This window comes from Phalacrocorax aristotelis, chromosome 12, assembly GCF_949628215.1.
Source record: "Phalacrocorax aristotelis chromosome 12, bGulAri2.1, whole genome shotgun sequence".
NCBI lineage: Eukaryota > Metazoa > Chordata > Aves > Suliformes > Phalacrocoracidae > Phalacrocorax > Phalacrocorax aristotelis.
The window spans coordinates 18,944,878-18,972,258 of NC_134287.1; the positions used below are offsets into that span (position 1 = coordinate 18,944,878).

At 39.6% G+C, this 27,381-nt stretch overlaps 1 protein-coding gene across 1 annotated transcript in view; it reads right to left on the reverse strand.

Annotated features, from left to right (window-relative positions):
* The window catches only part of CPXM2 (carboxypeptidase X, M14 family member 2), a 79,303-nt gene that overhangs the window by 16,088 nt on the left and 35,834 nt on the right, over positions 1–27,381 (reverse strand). Inside the window, exons 4-6 of the mRNA XM_075107636.1 lie at positions 13,983–14,067; positions 13,304–13,454; positions 4,420–4,508 (exon numbers count right to left, since the gene is read on the reverse strand). Of these exons, the coding sequence (XP_074963737.1) occupies positions 4,420–4,508; positions 13,304–13,454; positions 13,983–14,067 (325 nt within the window). The remainder of the gene's footprint in view (positions 1–4,419; positions 4,509–13,303; positions 13,455–13,982; positions 14,068–27,381) is intronic.

The following is a 27,381-nucleotide window of genomic DNA, read 5'->3' on the forward strand; positions in this document are numbered from 1 at the left end:
GAAGTGGCCAAAATAGTGAGACAAATATAATCTGAATGACTCCATGAACACAGGAGGATACACTCCTTCAGTAAATAACAGATTCCTCAGACTTCGCTTATCAAGTTCCAGAAAAAAAAATTAATTAAAAGAGGAAATGACAAAAGATGATCTAAAGACGTTCCTATCATCAAAATCTATTCTGTTCATTGTTCTTGCAGATATTGCATGACATAGTCAAAATATAATAGGGAAGGTCATGGTTAAGGGTGCAGTTCTGTTTAAACCAATGGACCTACACAGACGTCATCCAGATAAGGATATCTGGAGTCTAAACCGTCCTACAAACACTACTGTGACATTTCAGCTGAATGTTAAAATTTACAAACAAGACTGAAAATTTATTTGTTATTAATTAGAAGTTATTGCAAATAGCTTTACATGACACAAATTTATCTGTCTTCATTTTTTTCATCAGAAGGCATTAAAGAAATGAGGGGTTTACTGTCAATTGGAACCCTAGAGACTATTAATTAGACAATCTTTTCATAAACAAGAGTGCATACGTTATTGAAGAAATATTGTAGCATAAAAAACCTCTTTGCTCATATAGTGTTAATTTAGAAATAATATTGGATGATTACAAGGCTGATAGTTTAAAAAATGTAATAATTAGATATGTCCAATTCCCATGCCACCATTTAGCAGATCTAAGAAATCTAAGCAGAAACACAATTCACATTGGGAAGAACATCATTAAAATTCCTTTCATAAAAGGCTTCACTTCTATTTATAATCTTGTTGCAAAGGGAACGAAAAGATGCTATTTTTGTACTTTTGTTCATCCTACAGGTTGGTTTTATACATGTAGGGAACAATTTCTTTTGCAAATCTAAATTCAGCACTCATCTGAAAAATACAGTCAGTGTATTGTCTAGTTTCATATCTATTTTTTTTTCACCACTGCCATCATCATGAGTGTGCTGGTATTATGGGTTCCCAGCTATTTCCATGGACCTCTTTTTAATGTTCTGGGCCACATCCATAAGTGCATACGTCATCATTTGTTCCAGCTGAAACACATATGTGAAGTCAGAGGACACTGTTTTATATTTTCTAGTGTTTAAACCAAGCATGTCGATTCCCAATTTTTTGAGGCAGACTGCCTTAAATCTCCATGGTCAAGAGCTACCACATCCGAACCCACTCATAATGAACCAAAAATAGTGTCAACGGATATGGAGCTATGGACCTCTTACTAGAGCCCCAAAGACCAAAACTTAATCCAAGGTCTATTGTGTGGGGATTATAGCTCCATGTTCTACTGACAAGAGGATGAAATGAATTATTATTGGATCACATACTGTGTTTTTCTCCAATAGAGAAAAAAATTTTTTTTTTTCACTCTGCCAATGAGTACAGATAATGCATTAAGGTCTATTTTAGTGGGCTAAAACCCACTTTCTGTAATGTATAAATAATGTTACTGTCTCAGCTCTGCGTTTACTAATTCCTCTTCAGACTGGAGGAAGGTCCCTCTCGGCTGATGTATCGCTGCACCTATGCAGCTCCCCAGGATGTGAAATAGCAAAGATGAGCCTGTTTCTCAGAATTGTCTCTGAAATCAAGCTGCAGGGCAGAAGGTTTCCTAACGTGCCTGGAACTGCAGTGGGCACACGATACCCTGAGCACTGATCTAGGAAAGCAGTTAAAAGTATGTTAAAAGTTCATTACTAGTGAGAAAAATGCCTAGAACCAACTTCAAAGTATATTACAAGGAGTGGAAATATTTGTATTGGCCTCAGTAAACTCCCCGTCATCTCTTTAATTGCAAACATGTGATTACTTTCTGAGTCAAACAAAGAACCTTTCCTAAATTAAGGCCTCTGTAGTAGACTTCACTGTGTCTTTTTTGATAACAGCATGGTTGTAATAATGTAGTTAAATGTTTATATGTAAGTACGATGCCAAAAATGAATATATTTTGTATTTTCTTTTCTCATACCCATTTCCTACAAACAGAACAACAGGTCACCTGAAATATCACAGTGTTTCCTTTGTGCTTTGTACGAACTGTCAAAGACAATTGATGGTAACAGCCAGTCAGGGTTTTATTAACAACCCTCAGGACTGTAAAACACTTCCACAATTACATTCACTAGCAGTTCTTATTTGACAGTTCCCATTTGTTTGTCACTACCAATTATTTACCCTATTAGTGCCCTAGAAAAAAGGCAGCATGCAGTCTTTGAAGAAGCCTCACAAAGCTGATATCTGAAGGTCCAATTCCTCTATTTTGCAGAAAAGGTGTATTAAATGTAGGTCTAAGTGTCATCTACGCTTAAGGGAGGCAAAAGGGCTCTCAGTGTCTTTCAGGTGGGGGCTAGTCCTTATCCTCTGTGGAGATCTCCCTATTTCTTGTTCTGCTGCAGGCCAAACCAGAACCTACCTCCTCCCTGAGCTTGGAGACTGTCAGATAGAGACTGTCAAGCTGGTGTTGCATGCGGCCAGGGATGTTTGCTGGGTATCACTCCTGTCTTCTAGAAGGGCGAAACAACAGCTCACAACAACGAAACAACTCATTTGGTTGTTTCACCCTCTAATAAACCTGTTCAACTGGTAACTGCTCTTCAACTTTCTGCATTATCATTACATCACTTCATAAACACAGCTGGCCATGAAAAGCAACACAAAACTTCAGGGGTGCTTGGAGTCTGGCTTGTCCAAAGCATGAGAGTCACATCCAGTTAAATGGATTTCACAATTAACGCTTCTATTTCCCAAGAAAGATAAAATCTGGGTTAGCTACTTCAGTCTATTTCCATGACAAAATTGCACTCAAATGTCCATCTCAGACTATTTCTGGGGATATATATCAGTTATTTTAACAGCTTTCTACACAGCATGAATACATCATGTAAATATTTTTGGACTGTAATACAATCCTTACTTCTGCATACGAGATACAGCAAGTGTTCCCATTGACTGAAAGAAGAATCTTTAACGCTCTTTTAAGAGAAAAAATTGGTATTATAAAATTAGTCTTCCTAAACAGAGAGTGTTATTAAAATAATCTGACACTGAGAAAACCCCTCCCTCTCACAAATACTTGACATATTGCAATGTAATGCTTCTGAAACACAGCCCAGGGAACACACTCTCCTCCTCTTTCTTCAGAGTTTGTGGTAAATAACAGTGTTTTTCTGAGATGGTTAGCAGTGAAGTAGCTAACAAAACTGATAAATAATGCATAGTATCTTTTAATAAAATTATTTTACTCTGGAAACTGACAATTATTGTTTTATTTTACACTCAGGAAAGAAAGTCTGAAGAATAGTCTGGGGGATAATAAGACTTATTGCATATCCAACCCACAATCTTCTTCCTACCACCAGCACCCTGAAATTAGAATCCAATAAGCTCTAAATATATTAAGTATTTTGACATACAGAAAACCAGAACTTGGGAGAGCATAGTCAGACCGTTCACAACTGACCAGCTCCTGGCCACAGCTGCAACTTTTCTGCTATTATCAAACGCAGAAAAACATTCTGGTTTAAAGCATTTTTTTTTCCAAATATATATATTTCTAACTTGACCAATCTGTCTTTCTGCAATGACAATCTAGAATACACTTTATTTTGTTGTTCTTGGCAGTAATTATGCCAATTGAGTTTCTGCTTGTCTAGTCTTTGCACTAAGAAATATAGGCCATGAAATCTCTATCAAAATAAACGTGTGACTCAGTACACAATTGCTCAATAAATATGAACGGTGATTCATACAGTATAAATACACTGAAAATTCAGCACAGCGCAAATGATTCACACACTTCAAGTCCAAACATATTATCTTTGATTTTGAAGAGAAAGCAGGCAGAAATATTCCTTAGCACAACCCACACCTGTGTCTGTGGTGATACAAACACAATTAAAACCAACAACAATAACAAAAACTACCAGGTTGCCTTTTTGAAGTGAAAGGAACAAGATATTAACAAGACTGGTAGATTTTAAATTATACTAACAGAATTTTTTTGCTCTTTTATAATATTATTTATCTTATTTTTAAATTTTATTCTGATTATCCAAAGCTACTGAAATATAGGGGAATTCTGGTGGCTGACTCAGGGTCAAATTCGAAAGGAGAAACCTTTCATCACTCAAATACACATGGAAGAAAAATTGTGGTACGTTATACGTAAATATTCCCTCTGTTGTGTACTCCCACTGTTCAAGAATAAATGATGTACAAATTAAGACTTTGGGATTTTAAGAGATTGTTGCTTTTAATAGATTAAAACAGAAAAAAAATTTAAGATAGATTGGAGATGCCATTTAATAATATTTTTAACGGGTAGAATTCAGATTCCATAAGAGCTCAAATGCCCACACCCATCCACCCTACATATCCAGGTCACACACCATCCTTGTTGCCTACCTGCCTCATTTCCTTGTAGTTGTGATGCTTAAAGTCAAGATTATCTGTGGTTGTCATTTCATTTCTTCTGTGGTAATAATTGTTTGGGTCTGAGAAAAGAAAGAAAAGAATTTTCATGTGCTTATGAATTTCAAATATAAAGACGCTTAGCCATAATGCATGCAAGGAACATGGAAATCTGAATTCCACTGTCACATATGTGTTTAAAACAGATTTTTAAAAGCAAAACTCAAAGAAACAACAAATTTGAAATATTTCTAATTGCTGCACAAATCAGCTCATATAGATCCAAACAGAAGCAAGGCGGCAGCAGGCATCAGCTTGCTAGACAGCTACTCTGCATGAACAACTAAACTTCACAGAAAAGCAGAAGGGCATCCTAAGGCTACGGAGGAGGGCAAAAGACACTGGAAAATTATGAGTCAGTTGAAAGATAAAGGGCTGGAATAAAAAACACAGAAGAGGAAAAAGCCCCAGTAAATGTTTTGTGTCTACCTGATTAATTTAATGTTACAAGGAATTACATTTTAGTTTTCTTAATGAGTGTTTTCAGAGCCTATGTGCTGCTTGCAAAATACAGAAAAGATCTACTGTGCATATTAAACCTTCCTGATTATTTTCCTGAACGCTTTTTGTGGAAGTCGGAGGTCTTTGTTACTTTTAAATTAGCATATTCATTTCTATAGGGATATAATTTATAGCTTGTGTGTTTTAAAGTATCAAAGGAGAATATATGGATAGAACAAAAACCTTTGTTCCCTTGATCTTCCAGGCCATTCACCTGGAAAAAAAAACCAGGCCAAGACTGTTAGGGCTCAGCTTTATATTTCTGATACATGTGCCCCTAGCCTAATCTATTATGGTTTATTTTTAGAAACAAGTCTATCTGGAAAACATCAGACACATTCCTTAATTTGCCATATCTGGGATGTCTAGAATTTTGAGTAATCATTTGTCAAACCACTGACTGTCAGGCTGTTATGAAAAATTGTTTCTCTTCACAAAAAATCATCTTCATTTGGTTTTAAATTATTGGGGAAAAAATCAAATATGAAAGCCTAAATATCATCCTGTCTTATTGTGACACAGCCAAAAGACACTGTCTCTAGAGAAGAAAAACAGTGTTTTTAAACAGAATCACCTATCAGTTGTGATTTTTTTTGGGGAAAAAACCTGCATAATTGTTAGTAGGAAGAATATATGGATACTATCCTACAAGAACAAACAATGAAATTATGGAAAACTCAAATCACTTAAAAATACCTTATAAGTTAATATTTTCTTAAGTCTCAATACTTCTGACATTAAAACCTCTAAACTCTCAGATTTGTTCTTCCTATAAAATTCTAAAAGTATTTGGGTTTTTTTCTATGTGGAAGGAAAGCAAAATTTGAACTATTCAAGTTATTTATTAAATGAAATATGCAAGTTGCATTAAGCTTCACTGTAACATTACCCGTGTTCTCTACCACTTAACTCCTCTTCTTTCACATGCTTGTCTCCACTTCCATTCCCTAATCTGCAGCAGAAATACTGGAAGGTCAGTTGACCACTGCTCTACAAATATGACTGAAAAATGTCAAAAAAACATCTTGCTTCAACTAAATCTGGTTATTCAATGCAATCTGCCCTTCCCAGTGAGATCGTCTTCTATAACAAGACCACCTGGAACTGGATTTGAATTAGAGCCTAACGAGGTGAGGGAACAAGATTTCTTTGCTTATTAAAAAAAAAAAATTGTTTTTAAGAACCAAGAGGGTTAAGTTTCACACAATTCACCTGCATTTTCAGGTCTTGTTTCCAACCTAACTGCAGGCTAAATTGATGCAAGTCCACTGAGAGCAACGATGCTGCACTAACTCTGCAGATGACACTGGAATGCCAAGCCTTTAAAGGTCAACCCATGTTAATTTGTAGAAATTATTCATAAATATATTGATGACTGAGAAATGGAAATCATAAAAAAGCCACTTCTAGAAAGAGACAATGTGTTTAATGTCACACAGACTATCTTCACCATTGTAAAAATATCCCTCTGTTGTAAAAATATAAAAATAAACATCATAAAGCTGCCAGGAGGTTAAAGGCTTTCTCTATCACCATGAGCCAAAATATACAGCAAGCGATAGTTTTTCCTAATACTTTAATCCCATTCCTTTCAAAGTCTGGCACTTTTTCCGTACATCAAACGTTAATATCATGGCAATGACTGTGAATGCTGTAGAGTTGCTGGAAACTTAAAAAAAAAACCTGTACAGTGCGAGTGATTGTATCTCTGGTCCTTCCTCAAACACAGTGCACAATTTGACAGCTCCCTAAAGGATTAACACTTGTATTTTGCCAGGCTCTACTGTGAGTCTGCTTGGATCACTGGATTTCTGCTGCAGCAAGAATACAGATTAGAAAATTAAAAGCTAAAATGTAGAAAGGCACACAAGTCTTGTGCATAGCTGGTAAGTCCACTTTGGCAAAAATTTTCTTCTTTAATAAAACAGAGAATAAGGGACTAAAACTCAAACCACAGAAGAATTAGAATTGAAATACACTCATTTATTCATGGCACTACCTCAGACAGTCTCTGTTTCTCCCAAGGAGAAAAGATCCTGCAAAAGTGTTGCACTCCCATTTATACAGAGGAATAGATTAGTTTTTTTCTACCACTAACCTATCTTTACATTACCAGTAGAGTTAATTAAGTTTGCAGGTAGAAGTAGCTTGTTACCCTCATAATTCTGTTCTTTGTAAGGATGGACAAGTGATTAGGAAGCTCTAAAATGCCCAACTACTTTCCAGCATGAGAGCTCTAGCATCTGCCCATAAAAAGTCCCAGAGATGACCAATTGCTCAGCAGTTGACACATAGAAGGGATTTTCTGTTATGACACAGCTCTACACAGCACCTCAAGCAATGGAGTCCTGATGCTTTCAGTGGGTTTCCAGTTATTATGCTACTAGCAACAATGTGTGCTGGTCTTTTTTTCCCTCCTTCAGTTTTCAATGTTCTGACACTGGAAAGGTACAAAGTGAGCTTCACAATGACTTGAAGATGAAATCAACACTTGCAAAACAATATTATCAAAATGCTGTCATTTACTAAGTAAAGCTTGCACCCATCCCAACACCATACGTTCATATGCTTCATTCTCACAGAAGTCCTGCAGTGAGTTATGTGGTATCATACCGACGGAGCTTGCAAGCTCAGAAGCGGTGCTCGTGTGGTGCTCCAAATGGATGAGATAAAGTATTCGATCCAAGTGATTTAGATGAGTTTTTAATACAAAGAATATTCTAGTCTAAATCCTTTAGACTGCCTTAAAATCAATGTGCCTTTTGCAAATGACTAATTTTTTTAAATTCCTATGTAATATAAGTTAATTTGACTTGTCCTCACAGAACTGAACAAGTCACGGGCAGCACACATGTAATCTTGAAAAAATCTGCTGGCAGACATATCAGATGATTTTACGGTTTTTTCCACATGATCTATTTCATGGCAGTCATAAGCATTAACATCACATATCAAATCAGCAATGAAGTAATGTTCTTCAACTAGAGATGGATTGTTTTCTATATATGTTGATGTATAGTCAAATACCAAACAACTAATTCCAGTTAAGCATAATGAATTATAATAATGGGTAAGAGAAAACCCAAACTCTTAACCTGCAGCAGTTGCTTCTTAAAGGTTTTCCACCAACATTTAATCTTTCTAATGATTTCCTACAGTTTGATTCTGATAATAATGGTAATTCTGAGGATTGTCAATACTTCTTCAGAATAGTATACACTTCATTTTACAAATAAAATATGAAAGAAAACATTTTAATGACACCCACTGCATTGCTGGGGGATGTTACACATCTGTCTGGATGATTATGGAGGAACATAATCCATTGGCTTTTCCCAGGGGAATTATTAGTTACTTTTTTATTCAGTCTTTGCTCAGGTAAACTCTCAAAAATGTTTTAAATTGCCCAAGATTAAGTTTTAGCTTTGCAATGATAAAAGCAGAACACAAGGACAGACTGTCACGCTAAGCAAAAATTTACTCTCACAAGTAGTTCACTAAATTTACTGCTGCTGTATACATGATTGTTTATAACCAAAGATAGTTGTATAAAGTCACAGTTTTATACAAAATGAGCACACCCCCAGGCTTAACCAGGTAGACTGGCAAGAAGAGACAAGCAATGAAAATAGGGCTGAATGATGCATCCACTGCAAAACACAGTACTCCATTAAAGAGCAGTTCATCTTTTATCTTGGGTTGAAAGTGATGGTATAATCATGATACCAATGATAGTTTTCTATATAAGAATTATTAAAAATTAAATTTAATCACAAATTTATTCCATTAAGATAATTGCCTATTGCCTTGAATACTCTACAGTATAAATAAATGCATGAAGAGCTCAGCTAATTTCCTTTCTCCTATCTCTGGGTACTCTGGTCATATGCAGTTTCTTTTTGATTTTCCTTAAGTTTGAGAAAGAACGGGCAAGGAAAGTACCTGAGCCCCTCTGAGGCAGCTGCAAAAGATTGCGTGTGTCAGTCTACATCTATGTAAACACTAACATTTTTGGAAACTGGAGTGGGAATTAAATGCTGGTGCTTTTGTCCTCTTTTTCCCCAATGAGAAATGGCAGCACTGATCCTCTGCTCTATGTAGGATTTTTTGGCATCTTTCCTCCACAGCTAAGTGTTTTTTCCTTGGTGAAACAGCAAATCACTTCTGTTGCCTGAAAGACGGTACTGACATAGTTGGATAACACAGCTTTTTTTTGTAGAGCTACTGTAATAGTCTAGAAAAGGTTGTTTATCAAAACTAGCCTACGATACACCAAAAATTTGTTATGAATAATATAAGCATTTCACTGATTAAAATTACAATAATCTTATATAATACCAATTAGATAATCAGTAACTTCTCTGTTCCAATTACCTAAACAGTGTTTTCTCACAATTTGTCAAAATTTTAGTGCACCCAGCACATGAAGCAGGTTTTATTGACAGAACCCTGCCCACAGAAATGGGCCCTAGCTGTCTTTAACCATTTCCTTCACATTCCACCAGTGCTTCCCTAGAATATTAATATCTTATTCAGGTTTCTTCTTTATCTGTTATTCCTTTCTTACCCCTCCCTTGTAAGCCTACAGGATGGAAAGCTGATATAGAGCACAGACTGAATGAAAATCACTTAATTTATTCAGGGATTAATAAAAACATAAAACCTAACACTACAAGTTTAGAAGACATGAAAAGAAATTCACAGTCATGAAAAATAGCTTACTTTCCTTCAGCCCCACTTTTTTTTCCTTGGGGTACTTCTCTACACCCCATTTGCCTGTGCACTGTCATTGCCTCAGGAGGACATGGTGCGTGGGAACTCTAAAACATGACCAAACCACTCCTCCTGACAACTTGATTTCTTGCACATGCACGTTCAGGGTGCAAATATAATCAAAAACACACCAGGTATTCAAGGAAACTGAGCATTGCATAACTTTTGTGGCCCTTTGGGCTTTGGAAAGGATAGAGGTGTGTGAACTGACAGGGCTTCACCTCCTGATTTTGACGACTTTAGGACCCTTGCTCTGTTTTATGGAGGAAACCTGTGTCAGAAAAGAACCCTTGATTTCTAGTCACACAGTCACACATGTGTTAGAGCAGCGCTATCAAAGATGCTGGACCCATGGCCAAACCAGTCGGTTAGCTAACTTGGAATGAGTAAGGTGACACCGATAAAGGGTGAGGAATCCAGTTACAGGGAACTGCAAGAAATAAGTTATGTCCCACAGGAAGAAAACATGCATGGAAAGGCCTCTGCAATCTGGGAACAGCTTTGTTTTGAGCGCCTTGCGTGCAATGAATAATATGAGCTAGAAGAAAGAAACGTCAGTTCTTTCTGAGCTAAAAAGACGGGTCAGCAGCTTATCAAAACCTATTAGTTCTTTCAGTCCAATTACATTTTGAATAAACACACCCCATTCCCATTGTGTTTCTCAATGAATGATTCTGGTATTTTCTTTCAAGAATAAACTGAATCAGCCACTGCAGGCAATTAACTCAATAACTGACTACCACGAAGAACTGATGCTGTTTCTGTGCCAATCCAAGACCTGCAATAAGCCACAACACCAATCATTGCAACAGTGGTGGAAGTGCAGATATGTTCTTACCCCCATAACACCTTCACCCACTGATACAGCCCTGTGACACTGAAGGGTGAAGAAATGCTAATGCTGCAAAGCAGCATCTGGCCCTGTATAGGTGTATATCCAATAAAAATCCAGTGTAAATACCTGCTGCACTTAAAAATCACCTTTCCAAATATTGACATTTTTTCTCTTTCCTCTTTAAGTACAGGTTTATGGAACTGAAAAGGATTGTGAGACTTTCCCTACAAATTACTCTCCAAAATAATTTGAGTGTCTTTGTTATTCCCTGGAGACCTCCATGCATTTCACTAAAGTCACAATGGTGATGAAAACCATGTTTTCGCTTCAGCCTTACACCCTGTGTTACAGATTGTGGATTCTCTGCAAACCTGCACAGGAATTTGGGATACACCACTGCTCCTCAACAGCCCTTTCAAGAGCTGAGGGGAAATACTGGCTCTGGAATTGCCCCTTCAGGCTAAAAGCTACAGTGGTAAACAAGCAGCCCACAGAGCTGGAGTTGTCTAAAACTACAGTTGAAATAAATCAGAATCCTACTGAAAACATCAACATCCATGTACACAGGACACCCTCGTCAGTGCCATTCAAGTCCAGGATGTATTTGTTTCCCCCAGAAAAGCAGTTGTCTAAGTGCTGCTAACTTTCATTGCTCCATGGCAATACACCTACAAAGTTTCACGACAATACTTGCTCTATATTTCTTTTCATCAGAGAATTATCCCTTCCATGCGCCAGATTGGGTTTTTCCATGAGTATTTAAAACACCTAAACGACAGAAGTCAGGCTACATCTGCTGGCAATGTGAAGACCCTTCATCAACAGTGGAATTGGAAGCAAGCAAGTCTCTGAACAGCAGAAGAAACAGTTAAAGCAGTAATGATGGGCTCTGGAAAAGCAGTTGTCTTTCTGTCTCTAGTAATTCTGAAAATAGTATTCATAGCCCCCTGCAAAAAAAGCAAAGCGCTATCCCCAAGGTGTCCGAATTTAAGATCAAAGAGAAAAAAAAGAAAAACACCAGATGAGAGATGTGGAATGAGTAGTGGGCAGCTTCAAAAAGGTGTGAACAAACTGTTTTTCAAATATTTATATTCATACACACATATATGAAGACACAAATTCACCCTGAAACTATTTACAAGGCACTTAAAAGCAACACAGCTTTGCCATGTTTTGCAGCATCAAATACCTTTTTGTTTTTTAAGTGGCCTTGTGTAAGGTTTTACTTTGTATTCACTGTTTTGATAAACCTTAATTGTATTTTGCATTCATATGATAAAAGAAACAGCTAACAACTGAAGCTTGTGCTAAACATTAGGTTGTGTTTTTCCCAGTCTTTACCAAGGATAGGACCTTCACCTGAGACTTAACCAGAGAATCCCAGAATCCCAGGGGTTGGAAGGTACCTCTGGAGATCATCCCTTCCCACCCCCTGCTTGAGCAGGCACCCCCAGAGCAGGGGCACAGGACCGCGTCCAGGCGGGGGGTGAATGTCTCCAGGGAAGGGACCCCACAGCCTCTCTGGGCAGCCTGTGCCCCTGCTCTGGCACCCGCACAGGGAAGGGGTTTTGCCTCATGTTCAGGTGGAACTTCCTTCCTGTGTTCCAACTTGTGCCCATTTCCCCTTGGCCTGTCATTGGGCAGCACTGAAAAGAGCCCAGCCCCATCATCCTGACACCCACCCTTCAGATATTTATAAGCATTGATGAGATCCCCCCTCAGCCTTCTCTTCTCCAGGCTGAACCAACCCAGGTCTCTCAGCCTTTCCTCATAAGGGAGATGCTCCAGCCCCGAGAATCTTGGCAGCTCTGCGCTGGACTTGTTGAGCAGTTCCCTGTCCTTCTTAAACTGGGGGGCCCAAAACTGGACGCAACACTTCCGATGTGGCCTCACTAAGTTGGAGTAGAGGGGGAGGATAACCTCCCTCGCCCTGCTGGCCACACTCCTTCTATTGCACCCCAGGATATTGTTGGCCTTCTTGGCCCCAAGGGCACGGTGCTGGCTCAGGGTCACCTCGCTGCCCACCAGGACTTCCAGGGAGTTCTCAACAGAGCCGCTTTCCAGTAGTTCAGCCCCCAGCCTGTACAGGTGTGGGGTGTTGTTCTTACCCACATGCAGGACTTTGCACTTGCTCTTGTTGAATTTCATGCTGGATTTGATAACGCTTGAAATTTGGTAGAAATTCTTTTACATGCCCAACTACCCTCCTTCCCCCCTACAAGATAAGCACTAGTTCAGTCACAGTATTTGCCTTCAAATTAATTCAGGGAAGTCCTATGGCCTGTACAATGAAACAAAAAGAAAAATTTAAATTCAGACTACATCATTATAATGGTCCTTTCTTTCCTTAGAATCTTAAGACATCTGCAAGTGACTGTCCCAATATGTAACACTTTTGCATGCCTGGTACATGGGCACTCAGTAAGATTAATTGCACTGCACTTCAGCCCAAAGAACAGGGAAAACCTTGTTAGATCATCCATGCAATCTTGTTTTATTAATAAAGGCAAATATAGGTACTATGTCATTGCATTTGAAGAGTTATCCTGATATTGTCCATGTGTCTGGGCAGATACTTTTGTTTCTTTTTGCATAACTCTACTCACTGAAGACAGGTGTTATATCAAAAGCAAAGATATCCCAAGGAAATAAAATTTCCAAGTCTTGGCACAAGGAGCCATGTCAAGATCAATTGAGAAAGACTCTTACCTGGCAAAGGACACCCTAAGATTTCCAGTCTCATACAGATGCTACCTTCTTCAAACCAGGACCGAGGGTTTATACGGATATAACGTGCAACCAGAGGCACTGGCAACATATTGAGAACTGGGATCTCTTTCTCACTGTTTCCTTCAAAAATCTAGGCAGGCCAAACAGAGGAAAATGGCAAGATGAGTTTTTCAAAAAGCCTTTTAGCACTTTTGGTAATAGAAGAAAAGTTACCTGGTACAGCCCCAGGCTAATGGTAGCTCAGACCAGGACTGCTCTTCAAAGAGCACAATCTTCCCATGCCCCTCAGAGGGGAGCAAAGGAGTTGGAGCTCCACACCCTCTCTCTGGCAATAGGCACCTCATGGGCACCTCAGGGATCATCAGACTAATGCTAACCCTTGCATGGGCCATAGAGCAAGACATGTATCTCATCATAGGCAAGACCACTGCCAGGGTGGCATTCACATCCATAGACAGACACGTGTAGATTTGCCATATAGGATATTCTGGGTCCCTCTCTGTATTATGTGATTTGCTTTTCAGATTAGGGGGGTCACTGAGAGATATTGCCTTATAGTCTTACACTGACTAGTCTGGCAAATTAAAACTTCTCATGGACAGCCCCCACTTTCCCAACTCTGCTTTTATTCATAAAACATCTGTTTCATGATACTCACCACATCTCCAGATTCATTTCTGACAGCAGTCCATGCGTGACTGTCATTGCTCACCAATACTCTGTAAGAGGTCACCCAGTTACTCCTTAAAAAAGACAAAGAGCATCTAAGTTATTTTTTAATAACTTAGAATGACTGCAAATTTTTGTTTGATGTAATAAAGCTTGTAAGACTGCTAGCAATGGAAATCCCAGTTGGCAAAGTCATGTCAACACTTGGCTGAAAAAGTGACATGCAAATCTAGACTCAACAGACAATTAAAAAAGCTTAGTGCACAGAAGCAAAACACCAACAAAATAATATTCTGGGATTCTAGGAGGTGAGGGATTACTGCTCTCCTTTCCTTTTACATGCAGATTTCAGGATAAATGGCTTATCTAGAACAGATGCATCCAGCATTCAAAAATCTTACCTTTTTCAGCTACAGAACATTTATTATTTCTGCTGTTATTATCAGAGGGGATGAAAAAAATCCTCTAGGATGAGAAGTCCATTAATTTCAACCAGCAAAATTTCCATTTCTTCCAATACAAGAATGACTGGAGCCTGAAGTCATTCTTGTATTTATTAGCAATATATAGGAACAAAGAGACAATTCTGTCTCTGCACAGCAGAGTCCAACTGATCACAGTACTAGTGCACTACTGCAATATCTAGATCAATCTTCTTTCTATATCTAGAAAGATCTAATATCTAGATCAATCTCATCTTTCTAGTGGTCTGTTAGCTGATTTACAGCAAAATCCCCTTTAATCTAAAAAAGCAAAATTCTCATTTGTACTTAAATTATGTCTTGTCTGTATTCAGCTAAAGAAGAGTACAAGGAGAAGTAAGATGCTCCTTCCTATATTCTGAGTAGAGTTAGAGCTATGTAGCTTTTACACTGTCCAGGCTTTTCCCATGGTAATAAACATACAGCTATTGTGAAGGCAATGCCCTGACTCTCCTGCCATATTTGTTGGTCTGAAAGGGCAGCAGTAATTTTTTTCCCCTAACACCTTCCTTGTTTCCATAGGCAGTGACTTAGAGGAGAGTTGTGGCTTGAAGGAATCTTCATACCATAAAGTCAGTCCAGGATGATTAAATTTTGTTTTCATGTATCTAAACTGATCACGCATAACCAGGAGTCCTCTAGCGCAGTCGCTCTTGAACATGGGTTCTTAGCTAAGCTACACAGTCAGACTGGGGGGAGTGAAACCAGAGTAAGGAAAGCTCCTGGGCCTAGAAAGAAGAATGGCATCAATTTGGGCAGCTATGGGAGAAGCATCAGAGCATATGGATTGGAGATAAGGGAGTACCTGGAAGGACAGACACACCTAAGAAAAGCTTCCCCTTTTACTGCACCCATACAAATGCAACTTTGTTGTTCTTTCTTTTACAATCAACAAATAATATTAGCAAACTACCTATGAACACACACTTTGACTTCACTGTACTTATGTTTAACAGGACGAACTAGCCTTTATCGTTCACTGAAAGACAGTCAGGCCTTTAGTGGAGACCAAAAGAAGGGCAGGGGCAGAACAAGAGCAAATTCATCAGCCATAAGATCAGCACAAGTTCTCCCAGTTTCATCTTTTGCAAAACAGTGACCTTCAAATAACGCCTAAGTCAACACATGGCAGCAGAAAATTATAACTTTCGATTTCTATCTGCTATGTCATTTTCTGAGTAACAGTGGTCCCACTTACACAAAAGATTCAAGCTTATGTCCAGACTTACAATGGCACCTAAAACCAAAGGTTAGGTAAGTGTTTAGTAGGATTTAGAAGAGCATTTCTGTATGATTCATACTCATACTCCCAGAAGTCAAAGCTGATATATCATGTGATTTTTGAAAAAATGACTGAACACACCCAGCTCTATTTACACACTTAAACCAGTCCTTTGCAAATCTTTCAGTGGTCCTCTTCAAGGAATAGTTATTGCTATTCAGGTTATTTTTAAATGGGAAAACCTTGACTATTGCCAACAGACTGAATTTGTTATTATTGCATTGAAAAGATGAACACATCTATCACCTGTACATCTATCACACTACTTCAAAATACTGTCTGCCTGTCAGTGGAAGATCTCCTGGGGTGGGGCACTTGCCAGAGATCTGTGAAGTGCCATGCTGTCATCTCAAGTCTTTGTGGCTACAAAATGATATACAACAAAATACACAGTGGCTTCAGTGAATTAAAGTTTCTACTACTTTACTTTCTTCCTTCAGCTTCTGCAATAACCTGGCACTTGCACCAGAAGATTTCACTGTGGTTATGATTTGAAGGCAGGCAGATTTACATCTAGCAAAGACTGAAATTAGGAATTTTGGAAATGGCCAACATCAAAACTCCAGGAAGGGAAAAAATAACTTTTTCAGATTGAAAAAGAAGTCAAATTTGAAAGCAAAACTCATGGGTTTGAACAGGAGCAGTGGTGGTAACATGCACAGTCAGTGCACATCAGATGGTGGTGTGGGGGTTTTTGGAGGGGTGCTTGTTTGGTTTTTTTGTTTGCTTTTAGTATATTCTTAGCTGTTTTTCAAAATCAGCGTAAATGACCAAAGGAAGCAATGTTACAAGCCAAAAAGACATCATCGCTTCTGAAGTATTACAGAATTTTTTTTACAACTGCACAAATAAGATTAGGAGGACAAACACAATACATCCGTGTTCATTACACCTGAAAAAAAAATTTCAAACAGAATATCACAACCGCATGAAAACAAGATAACAGTGGCCATTCTATGTAATTGTAAGAACACCATGGCACATATAGACAGTTTTTAAAAGAACCACATTATTTTAGTGGCATAAGAAAAAGGTACTGTTACACTAAATCTTCCCATCTAGACTTTTATTTACCATATTTTAATTTTCTCACTCCCTACAGTTACAAAAGTTCAAACTTCTCCCAAAAGAAAATGTATACTAATCAGCCATATGCATACTCCATCTTGAGTGACAAGTAACACGCTTTTCAGAGGCAGCCTGCCAATTAAAATACCAATGGGACCACAACCAGTCTTGTACATTTGCAGTATAGAAGGACTACAGAGTGTCATGGAAGGAGATAAATCAGTATAATATTTTAGGTCACACACCACATCCTATTAACTGTGCTTGCCTGTAATGCATAATCACCCACTTTGCATTTGTTGAGATGCTGAATAAAGGTACCACAGGTGACCAGATCCTTCTTCCACTGCACCAAATTCAAAACCTCCTCTAGGGACTTAAATTCTTCCCGCTTTTTTTCCAATGTCCTAAGAAAAACAGCTTCTGCTGATGTTAAGAATTCTGTAAATTCAGACTCCCCTCAGAAATGGCATCTACCGCCTTGAAATCACATTCCCTGTGGTGGGGAAGTGGAACACTGCATGCATTCATGCCTTCAGAATATCTGGAAAACTAGCAGAAGCACAGGGCTTCTGAGCAGGCTGCTAAGTATCTTTAAATCCCAGATAGTTCTACAGATACAGACCAGCAGAAGAGCATTCACGTACTAAATCTTCTCAAAAGCTGCACATTTTCTACACATGTGCAGCACAGGAGGTCTGATGCTTCCAGGAAGCAGATGGATGTGTTGCACATGCTCAAATCAACAGCCAGTCTGTTTACAGAAAGTACAGTGCTTCCTGGAACTTAAGAGTTAACACATACGTGGTGCTCAGCTTATTCATGTAGGCGCAGAAATCTAAAGCTTTCAGGCAAATCCACCACATTAACACAGCAGCTAAAGCAGACTTGTGCTAGAAGTATTAGGGAATGTCATCCGCTTTGTGTTGTTACCTGGTGACAGGAAGATCCACCTCACTGGGTTTGGGATTTGCAGACATTAATTTCTGCAGCACGTCACATCGAATCTTTTCGGGGCCCATCAGCATTGAACAATAATGCTAAGGAAAGCTGAAAGCAAGCTATAAAGCTTTACAGTACTTAGGATGTCCCTACTGCTGTTTTAGAGAAGTTCTCGATTCACGCTATAAAACCTCCCTGGACCTACTATTGTATTGCTCAGATATTTGTTGATTTTATAGAGTCAAGGAGACATAATTCAGGGAAAGTCCTGTGCCAACATTCAGAAGAGTGCATTAATTATTGTGCTCTTTCTTGGCAGGAAGCTAGGCAATACAGAAATTATTGCGTGACAGTATCTTCAAAAGTATTCAAGGTTACCTCTAGTTCATCATGCTCTAGCACAAAGTGCTACTTACATGACTGCCTCACAGATTTCATCAATGCTAGAAAAGGATCATGAGAAACAGATTGGATAGGAATCTCTTGGATTTGGTGTTTCCTATTAATAATCCTTCTTAAAATTTATGCCAGCCTTATCTCTTTGGGAGAAACCTGTCTGAAAAATCAAAATATCTGTTACCAACATTAATCAATTCTCAGAAAGTAAATGCAAAAATCAAAATCTGATTAAAATTCACTTAATAAGGTGGATTTTTGAGATTATTGCTTAGTTGTTTATTGTCTGCAATGCATTAGCTTTAGACAAGGCTTATTTGAACATCTTTGATTTTAAATTCATTTTCCTGTGATGCATGGAAGTGTCCAGCTTGTCCATTCCCATCAAAAAAAAAAAAAGAGAAGATGAGGGATTAAGTGACTTGACCGGGACAGAGAGGAAACCTGGATCAAAGCAGAGAATTAAAAGCCAATATCCTACAGCCTTGGCAGGTTCCTGTCCAAAGAATTGGCGCTTCCTTATCTACCCAGATCATCAGGCTTCTGAGCACAGGGAAAGACATCAGGGCAGCACCAGAACAACTAAACATCTTTCCGCCTTGCCTTCTCCAATGTAATTTTCTTACTTTTCTTTATGTGTATTAGCCATATAGATGAATCCCGACTCAGCACAACACACAGCAAGTGCTAAAGGAGAAGCAGTGGAGGGATGCCAGGGCTTTGGCTGCCTGGCCTTCAGCTGGCACATACTGAGACTTCTGACTATTTGGATATGGTTTTATTTTGTTTGAACAGCATCTGCTGCATGTAGTATTTTAAGGCCAAGCTTCTTAATTATGTAAAGCTGAATAAGCAACAAGTGAAATAAATCCGATACTCTTACCCTGTGTCTCTAAGGATGCTTTTCCACATCACTAAAACCCCACATGATTTGAGATAAACGAGGAAGGTTGGCAGGTGCCGGTCAGCAGAAGCTCAAGCCCACAGTGGCAGAGATGTGGAGGATGACACTAACAAACACTGGCAGGGTTCAGGTTAGCATCATCTACAATAGCCCTGGCTCCAGCTGACCATATTATTCTAACTTATCTATTCTACAAAACCCTAAAATTAATAGAAAATAGAATCAGACAGGCACACAAATATGTATCCTCCAATAATATATAAACTGACAAACAAAAATACTTCAAATAGTAGAATCTCTATGTCAAACAATGCTAGGCAAGCCTTAGATTAAATGGTACTCATGCAACAGAATCATCACGCTGGCAACTAAATAGCTTTCTGCTTGAAATAGTAATTTGTAGTTTCATGCAATTAAATATAAACCCATTAATATTAATATTCTGTAATAATATTTATGCTGATAAAATCACCCACTGCCCAACAGTTTCAAAAACAATCCAAGTCAAAAAGTGCTCAGGCTAACAACAAGTAGCCCAGCAAGCTTTGCAACCTAATTAAAATAAGTATGATTTAAGAGCTGAAGCTTGACTAGCAAGCAAGGGTATTTTTTTAAATAATTGAAATATTTGAATGTTTAATTTTTAAAATTGCTTCTAGCTGACTTAAATGAATATACTGCTGTGAAACCTGCCTCTTCAGAGGCCCTACAAAGAAAAGCTCAGGGCCAGATTTTCGCTTGCTCAGAATGAATTAAGCACAGATTTTCCAAAGCTCTCTTCTCAGTGAGGAGGAGTTGGGGTTGCAAAAGCATTTCCCACCCAACAGCTGCCACTTACAGCCAGCTTTTCACAAGATTTTACTCTCTGACTTTCTGACCTTGCCAGTGCCAGCTATGGGTCTTCACTTTTGCTGTTGGACATTCAGACTGTAACACCTGAAGGTGCCAGGCCTCCTGTGTGGGGTCTGCCCCAAAGATTTTACAGTCTTAACACCTGTCATTTTGGGCCACTCTTTGCAAAAAGTGTTTCTGAAATTCTTCCTACACCAGACTTTCCCCTTTCATATCTTCTATATCTGCTAAACACAACCAAGCTGTGATTCCTGTGCTGTGAGACCTCCTTTTGTGACATTTTTAATTTTCTATTTCTGTTTGTGTGTATTGCACCTTTGTAAATTGGTCATGTATTTGAGGAGGAAAACCTGAACTATGTGGGCACTGCCTCGCTCTGCCTTTTTGTCTCTTTCCTGTGAGTATTAAAGTAATAGAAAATGAAAAACTCTGACAGTAACCAGCAAATACTGCCATTTGTGTGCACAGCTGTGAGCATATTTAAAGTAATGCTGAAGGAGCTCACATCTAATAAGGGCACACAAAGATGTGGCCAAGTGCCACTTGGTGCGTGCAGAAGGGATGCTGACTTGGGAGGGCTGCGCAGGGCACGGGTACAGGGAACAGAAGCAGCTGCCTGACGTCCCCTAGGTAACACCCCCCCAATCATTCTCATTGCAAAAAATCATGATGCGCATGCAAAATATGCAAATCAAGGCTGCGATTAATAAGCGTGAGTAATCTGTTGCAGCAGATGCCTGTATTCATTTGATATACCCTCTTCCTAAAGGCTTCAGCTCGTTTGATTTCAAACTGCCCATTGTAGTCCCATCCACAGAGGTTAAAATGCTTTCCTTAGTCTTCTGAACATCCCCAGGGAGCCTCACTGTGTAAAGCAGGTTCTCTCCACACAACAGCACCCTTTCCCAGGGCAAAGTGGTGGTTAACCAGGCAGGACCCCTCCTTGTGTGGATGGCAGTGACCTGCTCCCTCTGGGTGCTGCATGCTGAGTCTCCAAGTCTTTGGCAAGAGAGCCGTAACTAGAGCAAGAGCACCATAACAAATCACATCCACAACAGAACATCATCAGTTTTGACATTTTTGTCAAACTTGTGAAAGTATTACTACATTTCTGGGTGTCAGAACTCCACCTACACAGGATCACCTGAGTGGTCACAAACCCAGCTCCCCAGTGCCAGGAGCGGACGGTGAGTGTCATCAGCAGTGACGAACGCCACACCAAAATCCTGTGTAGGCCAAAGGAATCAAGGTGGAAGATTAACATGGCACAGGGATTGAAGTTAAGCAAACAGATGGAGGACACTCAAGGCTGAAGCTGCCAAAAGCTGACTCTCAGCGCTGCAACAGCTGAAAGCCCGCGAGACAGCTCCACCAAGCCAGAGTTAATGGAAAACATAACTTAAGAAAACCAATCATAAACACTAGTATAATATGCAACTAGTGACATTAATATATCAAGGGAGCTTTTTCTACACTGAATACAGGTTGTTTTGTAACTCCCATCAATATACCTGATATGATTTCAGTGGATTTGGAACAATTCACTCTATGAGAGTCTGACTTTGGGGAAACTGTAATAATCTCTGCAGTCCTGTCACCCAGTCAGGGCAAATAGCGGTTTGCACTGATTTGATGCACCACAACAAGTCAAGTCAGTACACAGCAGCTGCTTATTTTATTACATGATTTGGATAAAATATTGAGACATTTTCATTGAATTTGCTCAAGTTCCATCAGGGTGTGTTTTCACAGCCCCTGCATGGGGGTAGGCAGTACTACTTTGAAAGTCAATGCCACGTATGTCCGTTGTCCTTGTGAGCTGGACAGGATTTAGAGTTTATTCTACTATGCTTTCAAAAGCAGCATTGTGCTGTTGTGTGTGCTCCCTTCTGGTGTACAGGGCAAGATTCTGTTTTCTTAGGCATCTGTAGAAACAACTCAAATATCTATGAGTAACCACTCTACAGTCCCAAATGCTAATGCAATTACACTGAATGGACTATCAGTGCTCTTTATACTCTTATCATTGGAATACTGAGGATGCTGATGTGATTATCTCTTAATGAAACCAATCTTCCTATTGAGACATGGTCTTAATACCATAAATGGTTGATCAACTGGGGGAAAAGCAAGGATTTTCACCCTCTTGCAGGCAAGGAAGTTTACCACCTTGCAATCCTCACATATAGACTGTCCATGAAAGCAAACCTCGGCTCCTGACAAACAGCCAGTGAGTATGGCAATAAATTAAAATTTGGGGCAACACATTCATTTTGTGACTAAAGAAAGAACAGAAGGCTGTACCACCAAAGTTAGAAGCAAGGAAACTGCACTGACTTAAATTTATCCTCAACTATACCTCTGGAAAGTACCCAGCTTGATACAGACCTACAGTTCCCTAAGGACAGCTGGTCAGAAGGGATGCTGGGGGGTCATGAAGGGCTACATTGCACAGAAAGCAGGTGGGGGATGAGGGTGTACTATAGAAAATTGCAAAATTATTCCCCTATTCAATTATAAGTATTTTGTATTTAGCAATGGCATGATCAGACACAAGATCACATCTGCTGGATATTCATTATTTGCTAACCCTACAGAGTAGCACCAGGAAGTCAAACAGGTGACACAGTAGGGAGCATGTAGTGGTGTCTACACTAGCTTCTAATTAAAACATAACTTCAACAGTGATAAACAAAAATGACCAGTTTAAAAATAGGTCAGTTTGGAAGCAAGCAATATGAATAAGTCTTGTCATTAGTTCTTCCAGCCAGCAACAAAATTGAGTCACTCTTTCCTCCAACCAACTAGCCTTTTAAGTTCTGTTGCAGGTTTGCAAGGCACAGACTAACCTCTACCTAAATCAGACCTTTTTTTTTCCTTAAAGACAAATATCTTGCATAAAAGCAAAAAATCTTTAATTTTTTTTGTGAGACTGAAAGGTCTTAAAGAAAACATACTTGGAAGTAAGTCTGTTTTGATTTTTTCTAAATATTTCAGAATTTTGCTTTGGAATTTGAGCATTCTGCACAGATTATTTCATCCATGCTTTTTATTATATTTGTCATTTTGTTATTTCATGACATGCAGTGAGGGTGCATAATTTAACATGGTTGAAAGATTAATTTTAATAAAATGCATCAAGTCACAAATACATCTTACTCACTGAGACATTGCATCCTCTTCCCAAAAAATCAGAACATCCTCTGCACTGAAACAGTCTGAAGCTTTATATTACAGTCCGTACACATGGAGACTATTTAGTCATGTGGGTTTTCTTAGTACAAAATTAAGATGCTGAATTATCAAAAGATTGTTTGGGTTGTGGGAAACATATTCCTATGTTTTTTAGATTCTTGCCAAACTGCTAAGGGCAATTAAATTTCTTTTCCCCTCTGTCAAGAGAGCGCATATTTCAAAACATCACATCATTGCTTTAAATATTTGGCACAATTCCATAGTGATGCTTCCAGTGTCCCACTCAACAGCCTTGAGCTGTTGTTTAAAGATACTTGGTTCATAAAACTGAAAGATGCATTGGCAGCAATATCAAGCATGACATACTGTTTTTGTTCCCCAAATATTCAGCCATAAGCCCTCTTGAAGCCCAGCTTTGGCACCATCCACCTCTCCGAGAAGGATGCCACATGCCTTTCTAAAAGGTCATATAACTCACACAACTTTCTCTAGCCTGAGAAGGCAAACAAAACAGCTCTGCAAAGAGATGTCACAGGTGTCTGTATCAACTACCAGATATTCCTAGTGAAACAGTGTCGTAACTGCCCAAAGACACTCATCTCCAGCTGTTCTCAGTTCATACAAAGGAACTGATATTCTGCCCACTCTCAAGGTGTTAGCTTTTATGCATATCAACCATCACTTGTAGCACTTCTAAGTTTTGGATATCTTCAGTGTAAAAACCAGAAGTAAGTCCTGGTTCTTGCAGCAGGGCCCCACTTTATCTGTGAAATTCAACATCTGCAGATCTTCTGGATAATCTAAGCAGAGTTTGCCATTTACGATGGTAAAAGAGCACTTTGCCGTGATTTCAGGTTTCCCAAGAAAGCCTGAGGTGCCTAAACAGCAACAGCCCCTGAGTCCACACACTTGCTGAGATGGTAAAAGGAAAGGCTCCTCAAATTCAGAAGTTTTAATTCAAAGCGTTTTTTCACTTTGGAAAACAGGAAAGCAGAAAGATTTGGCTCCACATGACTCTCATAGAATTCCCAGCCAGGCAGTTTCAGCACAAATTTTGACTCGGAAGTGTTTTTCCTTACAACAGAAATGATTAAACGATTCAGGTATCCATTACTAGCCAAGCATGGATTCCCTCTTTCCCTAGACAGGTCACCTGTGCTTTCAAGAGCTGTTTCTGCACCTTGGCCTCAGCACACAAGAGCCTGAGACAGGCAAGCAGAGCCACAGCCCACAGGGGACAACAGACAAGAAATAGCAACTTTCCAGGTGAGATTGGGAAAGGAATAACTGAGGTGAAGCAGCTCCTGCCAGCATACAGAAAGTGACAACCCCATGCATATTTTTTTGTTGTTCTTTGCACTGTGTCAGGTGTGACCTTCAGCTCAGTGTTGCCTACAAAGCTGCATAAAACCTATAAGCAAGTCTAGATGTGAATAGACTGTCTCTGGATGGAGTGGGCCATCAGCAAAACCAGACTACAGCTGCCAGTGCTGCTATAGAGGTGTAAAGGGTTGCTTCCACCACCAGAATACTAGCCCTGGCTACAGCGTCAGAAATACAAGCAAAATCGAAGACCAGACTGCCAGTAACTCAGCTGTTGCAGCCCTGCAATGAGGGCCAAAGTTACCGAGTTACTGGCTGCAGGATTCAGCAGGGTGTCCTTGCTTGCCCTCCCTTGTAATTTTATTTGTCCTCATTGAGTCAGCAGCAGGAAGCTAAAGGGACCAGGAAAGGTACAAATCTGATCTAGGCAGAAGCTCAGAGAATACTTTCAGTTAAGTAAATGTTTCCACTTTGTTGAAGTTTCTTGTTCAATACAAAGAGGAAAAAGGAAGAAAAAAAAGGTTGCTTTTCTGATTCTTTATCACTATCACATAAAAGCATTGGTAAATGTAGCATATATCCTAGTGTCTTGATTTTTTTATATATATATATAACACAGGGAAAGTCTCCAATGCTTAAATAAAAATCTTACCTTGGCTCTCAAGCTTGGCAGGCTTTTGATTCTAATACAACACAGATCAGAGGGTGGGGATTTTTGGCTCTCTTACCTGAAATACCATATTCTTCAACATATGTTTCTATTAGTTATGAAAGCACCACATTCTTGTCACATAACTTCATGAAGTTGGGAAGGTGCCTCAGGTAACAGAATGGCATCTTTTTGTACAAACTTTCATATCAAAGAAGACTGTTTATGATATGAATCACAGTCAAGCACTAAGTATAAGAGAAAGAAGCTAATGAGTCTCCTTTGCTTCCAGTGCTCATTATAGGAAACCGGTTGCAAAAAAACCTGCCCACACCAATAAAAGTCCTACCAGCCTGTTTCTCCTGGGCTGGCTTACCAAAGCCAAATCAGTGCATGCAACCCTGACTACTATGGTCAGGTCGTTGTCTCCTGAGCTTGCCACAAGTACCAAAGCGTCCATCAGTGCCTCTGAACTCCACCCTAAGGCAACATCTGCTCCAAGTTCAGAGTCTCTACTCTTGTCTGAATTAAATTTCCATTTGCGTAGCTCTTCTCCACACCAGGATTTCCTGTTTATTCCTTTCCTCTCGCTTTCTTGACTGCTGGAGGAATTGGGGTAGAAAGCCACACTGAGATCATCACCTTTCATGGCAATCATGCAACAACACGATTAATTCAGAAAGCAGCATCTGCCGTCTTCCTGGGTATGGTGTTCCCAGGCACTCAGACTCTGGAAACCCCAGGACACAACTCCTTGCTCACATGAGGGCTGCATACATCAGTCTAAACTCTTTTGAAAGCATGAGAATCTACTTTGGTACCTCAGGGAGTACCAAGTTATTTTTAAAATCTAAGGACATACACATGCAGAAGCAGGGCACACAAATAACTTCACTGATTTTATCTGTTCAATCTGATGAGGGGAGGAAGAAAGTGATGTGAACTCCAGAAAAGGCAGTCCCACAAGCAAGGCTGTATCAAGTGAGATGGAGGCCACACTCTACAAGAAAAGCCACCTTCGTGGGAGTCCCCTGTGTGCAAGCTGGAGTAGGGAAGGAGATGACCCCTTCATGGGACTATTTCTCCCCACCTCCATGGCCCTCCATTGGGTAGAGCTCAACCTTACAGGACATATTTTCCAGGAGACATTAGCCTGCCCCACAGTGCAGCTGGTCCAAGTTGAAGCCATCTTTGCTGCTATGAAGGAGAAATGTCCCTGTTTCTCTGCAAATCTGAGTAACAATCCAGGAGGAGCCTGGACCTGCTCTCCCAGCACCAACCCTGCTCCTACTGCAGATCCTCAGAGATCTGCTCACCAACTCTTCGTGGGGGGAAGAGGGCAGAAGCAAGATTGAGTAATCTAAAAAACAGCCAACAAAAAAAAAAAAGAGGACCATGAATACCATCTATAAATAGTGTCAAGTCCTGCTGTAAGCTCACAACATAGCTGAACTAAAAATAGCAGTACGACAAGACAAAGCAGTGCAGCACTGGTGTCAATATGAACAGTGATGTCAAGAGTATGAATATAGAAAAGAATAAGACTTTGTTACAGTAATTATCTACCTAACACAAAAATGAGGAATAAATATAGAAACCTTATTGCCAAATAGGCTCCTACTCTCAAAGCAATGTTAAACGAAACAAAAAAAGAAACCCAGAAAATTAAACTATAGAAGGAAAAAGCTATTTTTCTTTTTTCTTAGCTGTAGTGGTATTTTTTCTGGTTTGCCTTTTATTATATGACACTCATTTTCTTAAGTGAGAGATCTGGCCAGAACAGTTCTCAGCATGTGCATCTCCTGCATACTTGGTCACAAGGTCTAGCAGCACAAGTGGGATTGTCTGCTAACATAATGCTGTGACACCCAATGAGAAATTAAAGAGATTGAACAAACACTGTAAAGGTTGGAGTTGGGGCTGGGAAAATGACATCGTCTCCTCCAGTTCCTCTTTATGCCAGCTGACTGCTGTTCTCCTGGTATATAATTTTCACCCCATCCACACTGGCTGTATCACAGAGCAATCTGGACACCTACACTCAGAAGCAGATTACAAAGGAGTAAATGCACACAAGTCTGTGCAAAATCATTATTTCCCAGTGCCATATCAGAGAATCCCAGAATGGCAGGGGTTGGAAGGACCTCTGGAGATCATCCCGTCCCACCCCCTGCTTGAGCAGGCACCCCCAGAGCAGGGGGCACAGGACCGCGTCCAGGCGGGGTGTGAATGTCTCCAGGGAAGGGACCCCACAGCCTCTCTGGGCAGCCTGTGCCCCTGCTCTGGCACCCGCAC